The sequence below is a fragment of the Rhamphochromis longiceps genome, linkage group LG1 (genome assembly GCF_057381845.1).
Source record: "Rhamphochromis longiceps isolate RC_006_pf linkage group LG1, R_longiceps_female_GT1.1, whole genome shotgun sequence".
NCBI lineage: Eukaryota > Metazoa > Chordata > Actinopteri > Cichliformes > Cichlidae > Rhamphochromis > Rhamphochromis longiceps.
In genome coordinates this window covers 24,225,170-24,234,816 of record NC_140557.1, presented here as the reverse complement: position 1 = coordinate 24,234,816, position 9,647 = coordinate 24,225,170, and the positions used below count along the sequence as shown (strand labels likewise).

The 9,647-nt window shown below is 41.6% G+C and overlaps 1 protein-coding gene and 1 long non-coding RNA gene across 2 annotated transcripts in view; both read left to right on the top strand.

Annotated features, from left to right (window-relative positions):
- The first annotated feature begins 2,471 nt into the window (after positions 1-2,471).
- The window catches only part of cdh15 (cadherin 15, type 1, M-cadherin (myotubule)), a 28,104-nt gene continuing 20,928 nt past the window's right edge, over positions 2,472-9,647 (top strand). The window contains exon 1 of the mRNA XM_085402751.1: positions 2,472-2,738. Within this exon, the coding sequence (XP_085258877.1) occupies positions 2,688-2,738 (51 nt within the window). The 5' untranslated portion in view covers positions 2,472-2,687. The remainder of the gene's footprint in view (positions 2,739-9,647) is intronic.
- Positions 2,829-8,874, top strand: LOC146678763 (uncharacterized). The gene is made up of 2 exons (XR_014911353.1): positions 2,829-5,894; positions 5,985-8,874. It is a non-coding gene; the product is annotated as an uncharacterized LOC146678763 (long non-coding RNA).

Here is a 9,647-nt window from a genome sequence, read left to right as displayed (position 1 = left end):
CCCCTTGGAGCAAGCACTTAACTACAAGCTGTAGAAGAAAGGAATGTTTAAAGCCTGATCTCACAAGTAGAGAGGGTGTCTGTCTCCTGAGTCCAAACTGGGAGCTGAAGCTGAAGGCTCTGCCTCCCATTCTACTTTTAAATACTCTAGGATTCACAAGTAAGCCCGCAGTCTGAGAGTGAAGAGCTCTATTAGATTGATATGGAAATTAGAGATCATCCAGGCTTTTTTGTACTTAAGACATTTTCTTTGGTGTAACTATTTGCTGTGAATGTAAAGAAAACAGTCTGAAAGAATATATGTGTGTAGAATATTTAGAATAACACCTCTTTGTTTTCATGTAGTGATTTATATCAGGTTAATACGACATTGCTATCTTGCTGCTCGCTTTAAGGCTAAAGTCAATACAACCAGTTAAAGGTTGAAAGTAGCTCACCTGCTCTGCCTGAAGGTAGTTACAATTCTAAACAGCTTGAATCTGCAGTTATTTAAAAGCGCAATTTTATATTTCAGTACTACAGATTAACAGTAAAATGCGTATCGTGGGTGCTGAGACATGTGTTACACACCATCTAAATAATGGGCTTTATTCAGCTCTCTGGGATTTCTTCAGCAGTTTGTCTTTAGAGATGTCCTGATGTAACAAGTGTATGAGTTAATGCAGTAATACTGTCTGACTGTTACAATGGAGTGATCCTTGCTTGCTGGCATGAGACATGTGATGCTGTAGCACCAGTTTAGAGTTTGAAGCCCGACAAACTGCGAAAGTATTTCATTTTATCCACAATCGAAACCTCTTCAGCTGAAGAAGTTCCACAAAAAACGCTGCACATATCAGACGCGATCTTTGTACTGAACCGCAAAGCAGCGAATTGTCTTCAGTTTTAAACAGCTCATCTTCTAACATAAATAGTTATAAATGTTTATGAATGCAACATTTGTGCGTGTGTGTTTATTATTGCCAAAACCTGGCTCTGGAAAGCAATATATAAATTGCTCAATCTGCCCTGTGAGATACTTTTTTGAAAAATGAGCCAAGCTTTTAAGAGTTATGTGATATTTTTAAGCGTTAGTGGGTGGACAAGATTAATGGGTATATCAGAGGGACAACTCAGGTAGAGCAATTAGGGGATGAAGTTAGAGGCAAGGCTGAGATGGTTTTGACATGTACAGAGGAGGGATGGTGGATATATCGGACAGCTGCCAGGCAGAAGGAAAAGAGGAAGACAGGAAGTGAAGGAGGACATGCAGAGTTTGTTTTTTGACGTATTTGTAAGTGGAGCAATACTGGTGTTGAAACAATATTTGAGTCGGAGCTGTTGAGCAGTTGAGAGCCTGAAATCTTTACGGCATCATCATCCATGTAATGCCTCCTCATGAGCTCATTAAGGTGCGGTCTGCCCGCACGCAGCGCTGGTGCTGTCATAGCTCCGCAGTGTCCATCACAGTTTTTCCAGATGCTATATCACTGCACACATATGACAACACTTTTTACATTCTGAAGAAATCCTCCACTAAAGTCATCTTTTCACTTGCCCTTTATAGCGGTTTTATTTTACACTGTGGGCCACATCCGGCCCACTTTGACCTGAAGTGTGCAAGACTAATGAAACTCCTCTATCCTGTCAGTGTAAAGAAGCTTAAGGTCTCATTTAATCCCTGAAATATCTGAGCATAAGAAAAAGGAGTGCACTTTTAACAGTGTGCCTCAGTTATTTTAATTATAAAATTGTTTTTTTAATAGATTTATTTATTTGTTTGTTTGTTTTTTACTGTGGAGACATTTCTATGGTAGTTCATGGAAAAACATTTGCCATTTAATTGTTTATCTATTGCTTAATTACACTGGTGTTGCATGAATGGCAGTGGAGGAGGTCTTCATCAGTAGGAAAAGCTATAGTTAAAAATCTCAGCCCTCCTTCACGTTTTCCAAAACCTTCCAGTGGGCCAGATTGGAGTCTTTGGCATGCTGATTCTGGCCCCCGAGCCTTATGTTTGACACCCTTGCTTTATAAAATTGAGGTGTGGATTTGCAGGTATTACATTAGATTGATTAACTGGAAATGGTTCAACTTTCTCTCTCCTATAGACTCACTCTTTTCCAAGCTGTAATCACTAAAAAGACTTTTAGAGGAGAAATCAGCTTAAAAAGAATCAACATAGCGATTAGTTCTGCAGTTTAATGCAACAGAACTAATAATGCATTTTTAATTGTTTTACATCCCGTCTGGTCTTTCTTTCATTCACTTCTTTTGCTTTGTGTCTCTGAAGTGTTTAAAACTCATTCACTGGTGAAGACACAGTGTCTGTCTGCACCGCTAACAGCTGCCCTGGCTCTCTCTCCCTCTCCCCCTCTCTCTCTCACTGGACTTGTGAGTGACAGCACATGTGCTGGGATACATGGGAGGCCTGCTTCTGAAATTCTAACTCCATGACTGTGAGACATACCCCAGCTATGGACAGGGTGGAGCTGTGAGAGACAGATGCTGTGAGAGGAAAAGGGGGAGAGAGAGACAGTCTGAGAGCGGTTGGAGAGAAGGGAAGAGAGGGACGGGTTTCAGGGTTGGAGAGTCAGGCCTGTTTTGTTCAGGGGAGCCGCTCAGCAGCCCGGTTCTTTGTGTGGACCCTCAGATTTTTCAGTCATCAGAGATCTGTCTGTGCTGAGTTTCTGAGTGTAGGAATTGAGGATGGCGGTCCGGATGTTGATGGTGTGCGCGCTCGCTACGTTGGTTTGTCGGGTAAGAAAAAATCTTTGTCTCCTCATACCACCTGTTGACTGAGATGAACAAACTTTCATGATTTATTGGAGCTTTAGGCTACGTGTGTGCGTGCGTGCGTGCGTGCGTGCGTGCGTGCGTGCGTGCGTGCGTGCGTGCGTGCGTGTGTGTGTGTAGTTGATTAAAAAGGCAGCCAGTTTTTAAAACATCCAAACTGGTCGCACTGACTTATAGCAGTTTTGTAGCAGATGCTGAGAGGTGAATATTAAACTCAGTGCACAGGTGCCTGAGCTATTGGAGGGAGTACATGTGCTCCACTTTCTGCATGCTATAAAAATATCAGCGAGAAGTAACTGAACGCATGTATCAGACTGGCTGTGACCATGTGAATCTGTACGGATCTACACTGGGCCAGCTTCCAAGAACCTCTCTGCTTCCTGCTCGTGCTCTTGTTTAGAGGACGACCTTTAGCTGCTCTGCTCTTTAAATATACAGTTTATGTTTTTACCTGAAACGTGTCCTTGGCCAAGCAGTAACTCATTTTCATCAATAGACGCACCATTCACCGGCTCTGCAATCAGAGATCGGGCCTGATATAAACATTACATCCAAGTCTGAGGAGGATGATGGAGTGTTTTGAGGAACAGGAGACTCCAGATGTGTACAGAGGGCTCATGGCATCATTAGTAGCCCCTGTCAGCAGACACCATTATGAAATCTATAATGGAGGACAATGTAAACTGACTTATTGCCCACAGCCCTTCCAACCACCATCAGTCCTCTTCTCTGTTTGGAGTAGTAATGCAGCCCAGGTTTCGTGAGGGAAGTCTTGCCATGATGTTTTATAATTCACTATAAATGTGGCTGATCCTATAAAGCTATCAAAATGAACGGTTCGCATGTTTTCCGCCGGTTTCTCTGATCTGCTGCTCGGATCATTTGGGTATTCGGTAACTAATAATAATGAGATAATATACATTGTCTCTTTTGGTCACGCGTGTGATAAATCACTGACACCGGCTACAGAGGAAGCTATTTTGTCACAGGACATCAGTAACCATTTTATTTATAACTCTTCATATGCACATAAATAATCCTGTAAATGATTTGAAAGCTCAGTAAACACTGAAGTGACCTTTACAGTTCAGGATCCCAGTCCTCAGGTCTGATATCAGACAGCTGCTTAGGCTCTGAGTGTAGAGGGTGATAGGGGATCACATTGCTCCTTCAAACGCTGGAGGTGTTACAAGTCCCAGAGTGAGAGTAAAACATCCATATAATACAATATAACCTAAAAAAAAAGCAATCATTTATGGCTCTTCTGAAAACTGTCTATTAGCACACATGGAGCAGCAGATTTATGGTAGGTACAGTGGTCGGTGTCCAATGCTAAAATCATTCTTTCATGGTCTTCAGCTTATCCTTACCATGGTCACGGGGGGGCTGGAGCCTGTCCTATCCACCATAGCCCAGAGGCAGGGTACACCCTGGACTGGTTGCCAGTATGACGCAGGGCTAACACAGAGACACATTCGCACCAATGGCCAATTTAGAATGACCAGTAGCCCTAACCTCATGACTTTGGACTGTACTGTGTGAGTGAGTGAATTCGACTTTTGGTAGAATTTCCTTTGAGTTAAGTAGAAAGGTGCTATATAAGTATTGGTCCAATTACAACGTAAGCAATTGTTGTTCACATATGAGAACTTCCCAAATACCTGTTGCCTTATTTCGGATTTGATATATGTTGTGGTTTGCCATGCAGCTTCCAACGCTGGACCAAAGCCTTCATACATGTCACAATCTCCTCATGTCACCAATCCAGTTCAGTAAAACGTTTAAGAAGATTGCAGATACAGATTTCTGTTCTGGCTGCCGCTTCCTGTGTAGACCTCTACACCAGCCCAGCATCCACTTCAAAACTCTAGGGAGTTGTTTCCTCATCAATCCCTAATTTGTATTTGTATCATACTTTTGGGGAGCGATGAGCTTGGAGTCTAGAAACTCTAAGTATATTATTCTTCTGCACTGCTGTAATGACTGATTTTTGATTGAGATTGGTTTAAATGCCCAAACACAATAGAAATGTACCGCATGAACCCTTCAACCAAAGCAAACAAGATGAAACTGATGCAAAGCCCATGTGTGGAGTAAACCGTTCCATAAACCAATCAGAAGAGAAGTACGTAAACAAATCAAACTGATTACTCTTTAGCTGCGTTCTCCCTGAGTATGTCTGCCTGTCTGTGCATAAAACCTATAAAAAGGGCTGTAAAAATGCAAATGTGTGATTGGACACACACTTCTGCCCTTTCCACAAATACCTGCTTCAAAGTTTAGGCAGTTTTCCGGAGACAGCTTGTTTTTAATACAAAATCTTTTAATACAAATCTTACAGCAGCGATTGAGCTGAACAGACATCCATCTTCTAGGATGAATGAGTCAAAGGTGTAAAATAAAAGGAAGGAAGGAGGACAAATGCATCTTGTATTCATTATTTTTGCTCATGCCAAACGGTTCTATTTTAGCAACTCACCACGTGTATACAACAGACCGAATTAACACACATAGCATATAAACAACTTACCCCAAATCTTCAATCTGAATGAAAAAGAAATGTGTTCAAAGTAATCCCAGCCAGCGGTCCTAAGACGTTACAGATGGACACGCTGGGCAAATGCACAAACATTTTGGGCATTGTTTCTCTTCTGTGTACACTTCACAAGTGAAAGAAATTTGTTAAGGTCTCTGCTACATAAATAATCAGAGTAAAATTAATTGAACCATCAGCGGTTGTCAGGCCACTCCAAAGGCTTTCACTAGTGTCACCTGATAGCTTTCAGTTGTGTTTTAATTTTTCAGTAAGCTGTTTGAACTCGAGTGTTGGTGCCTGCTTTGGGTACGCTGTGGCGAAGAGAGGGCAACAGCCACAGCTGTTCCCAGATGCATATGTGATGCCATTTGTCCCGCTCTGTAATCCCCCCTTGCGGAAAGAGGAGTGCGTCGCATCTGGACCATGAAATCGGGTACAAATCAAGAGTGTGGAGCGGCTGGCCAGCTGGCGCTGAGGTCTCACTCATCGGAAACAATCAGTCAGAGGGTCTGAATCACAGGTCCTGCTGGGTGTGGATACCTGCAGGCTGTTTGCGCTAGCTAGAGTTTCAGAAAGAGCAAAGGGTACAAAATACAACTTCAATTTCATAAAAAAAAGATTCAGCTAAGCAGTAAAGTCAATTTCCTTTTCTTTGTGTTGCCTCTTTCTTACAGACTGAGACGTGGAAAGCCGTGTGGTGACAGTTGGTAATTTAGAGGTCATACATATACTCACGCACCCTCAAGAATAACTCAGCAGCAGTGCTATGATGGGTTTCTACCATGGACCATTTGTCCATGGTAGAAACCCATGGTAGGAGATTGTACCATTGAAATCGTAAATTAACACATACAGAGATGTTAAAAGGACATCCAAATGACTTGGACGCATGCAGCATTTCTTGAAAACTGCTGAGTAGTTTGTTAAATACTGTCATAACTTCTTTTTCATGAGAATTATTACTTTGAGTTTCCTTGTTTTGATGTTCCTGAATTTAGTGGCTGTTATATTGTGAATAATTCAAGCCCAAGACTTTTATCTTGCATAATGTTTTTTTATTCCTGGAAACTTTAAATTTCCACTAAGTAGGTTTTAATCACATATTTCCCAACAGTATAAGCTTACAGTGATGCTTCCACCTCCAATGAGTCTAAGAGGTCTTGAGGATGAATAGACTGTTTTTGTTGTTTTATATATTCCAGTTAATAGGATTTGTACAATGCATTTTCTTTACTAAAGGCCTCAAGGTGCTTTATATTAAAGGTAAAGACTGTGATCACGCAACCCCCTATGAGCAAGGATTGGCAACAGTGGGAAGGAAAAACTCCCTTTTAACAGGAATAACCTCCTGCAGAACCAGGCTCAGGGAGGGGCAGCCATCTGCCATGATTTTTTGGGGATGAGAGGAGGATCACGGGACAAAGACATGCTGTGGTCGAGCCTGAGATTATTAATAACTAATGATTAAATGCAGAGTGGTTCCTAGCAGCCTGGACCTGATGCAGCATAACTCAGGGAGGATTCTTGGTCATCTGATCGAGCCTTAACTATAAGCTTTATCAGAGTGGAAAGTTTTAAGTCTAATCTTAAAAGTAGAGAGGGTGTCTGTTTCCTGAATCTCCTGAATCCAACCTGGGAGCTGGGTCCACGGCTGAAAGCGCTGCCTCCTATTCTACTTTTATCTTAGGAACCACAAGTAAGCCTGCAGTCTGAGTGTGAAGTTCTGTGTGGATGATTGTAAAGTGGCCAGTACAATAATTGTACTGGCCACTTTAATATAACCCAACACTTCACAGATCACGTTGTTTCATTTTATTATTTAGTAACTCCATGCTTATTTTTGCCCCTAACAAATCTACTTTTAGCTGAATTTTACAGCCTTGCATTGCATTCCTAAAGCTCAGACATCTGTTCTAAGGGGGAGGCACACTTGTTGTGCCACCATAAATAGGGTATATATGCCCATGTCAGGCAATCATGACTTAGCAAAGAGTGGAGCTGTGGGATCAGTACTGCTGGTGGCTGAGCGGTCGAGAGTCTGTGCTTGAGGTCCGGTAACAGAAGTGACCTGAGGGACACCTGTGTGACCTCTAGCCTGCAGCCGGGGGTACTCCCTGGTATGCTGCAGGCATGGCTTCTCAAACACTCAGTGTTTTCTTGAGCTATTTGTGCGACTGTTACACAAATGCATGCAGAAAGAAGATACTCAGGCTGATAGAGATTTGGTGCAAGGATAAACAGAGGTGCTGACTTCACTACAGACATGGTGAATTGTCAGGGACAAGACTTCATCAATATAATGTCATTTTAAATACTACAAAGCCTTACTTTTGCTTTTAATCTCTCCCTGTTATCCTTCACTATTTTACACCTTGTAACTTGTGTCTCTACTTTACAGAATATTTCAGATGACTCCCATATTGTGTGAAAAAACATTGTTTTGCAACCTGTGGCATACATTTCCATTGCCTTTTTTGTAACAGTGGTTCATGTCCAACAAATAATGCATTTGTAACAGTAACAGTACTTGGAAGGTGGACAGCTCAGAGGGCTCTGTGACGGAATGTCTCAGATTGAGTGCATTTGCAGGGTTGACAATAGTGGCAGTAGTTTTACAGTAATCGCCTCATGATGAATTGCTGGTATGCATGCCTGACATTGTGTTTGGATGGAACAGATATGTGTCTGCGTATCTTTTCTTTTAATACTAAGTAAGTATTAAAGTAATTTAAGAAAGTTCGTTTTTACTGCAAATTACATCACTTAGAAAACATTATGTGCAACAGAAAACCTAATAGATTTTCCCCCAGTGGAACTTACCACATGCAACATAACACATATCCATCTCTTGCTTCACAGTATTTCAGTACTCTTCACAGTGTGATGGTATGCTTTTTTCTCCGAAGCCGGCATCAGTGAGTTAGAGTCAAACTTTCTCGAACCTGTTAAAGACTCCTTAGAGTGCTTAATGGTTCTTGCTGTGAAGGCACGTCGTCCCCAAACGAGGCGTCCGTGGTCCTGTGAGGGTCCGAGGTGAAAGGCCAAACTGTAAAAGTATCTGGGAAAAGCCTCTAAAAACAGTTAATCTGTGTGTGGTGTCGTCGCTCAGCCTGTCAGGAGAGGCACTCGCCGGTCTAATTGGTAACACGACACTTTGGTGCTGCCGCATTTCGGTCTGGTAAAAGCATTTTAACAGTGCTGATGGAGACACTGTCTTCCAAAACACAGCCTCATCTTAAGTTGAAGCAATGGGACAAGTCAGTGATTCAGAGTGTTTAAAAAGAAAAACAAAGAAAGAAAAAGTTAAATGTCGATTTGTTATCAGGGGTTCATGTTTGAAAACCTCTTGTTGCTGATGTTGTGATGGTGTTTTCTTCACCATGGAAATAACCCCATCATCATCCACTTTAACTGTCTTCTCTGATTTGTCCGGCGTTTTTGTGTTGCTGAGCTTCTGAGTGCATTCATTTTTTTAAAAGAATGAATCAGTCGCTTTTTCTATAGATTTGTTTTTGGGTTTTTTTTGTTGTTGTTGGGGGTTTTTTTTTTAGCCTATGACATGCGTTACTTACACATCTCATCTATGGGCCTCATATTTAAAAATTTCAAGCCTCTGATAGAGAAATGGAAGATACGGTATTAAAATGGCTGTAAGTCCTACTCATTTACATCATGGGCCACCTACAGCCAACTTAGATCTTCAGTGGGTCGGCCCACTGACACGCCCCTTTCTGTCAGTCAAGAAGCTTAACTAACATACTAACTGTACTTCTAATACTATAGGTATTTAAGTAACTAAAAAGTTTACCTTAATTACTTTAGTTTAGTGTAAAAGGCCATGGAGAAGATTTTTATCAGCTGGAAAAGTTGTAAAACTTGTTAAAAGTACAGTTAAAAGTCCTCCTTCACATTTTCCACTACTATCCAGCAGGCCAGATTGGAGTCTTTGGCAGGACAATTTTGGCCCTTAGGCCTTATCTTTGATAACCCTCTCCTACACAGTTACTAAGTTCATTCATCTGGTCAAGGCTTTTCTTTGTGCCGTTTGCATGCTCTTCCTGAGAGTGCATTCTCTTCAGTTTTTGCATTTAAGCGGAAGAAAGTGGATGGTTGATGAATAAATTTAAACCCCTTGAATCAAAGCTGGAAGTCTCCACTTCAATCACATATTTCTTGCTTTATTTAAAATATACTGGGTTTGCACGCAGACCACCACCATAGTGGAGTGTTAGAGAAACGTAAGCAGGTTCCTGACAGAGGAAAAGCTACAAAAATCGTTTCTTTGTCCAACAAACCTGTTTTCAGTCTTTTAAATAAAGCAGACGAGATGAGCTCTG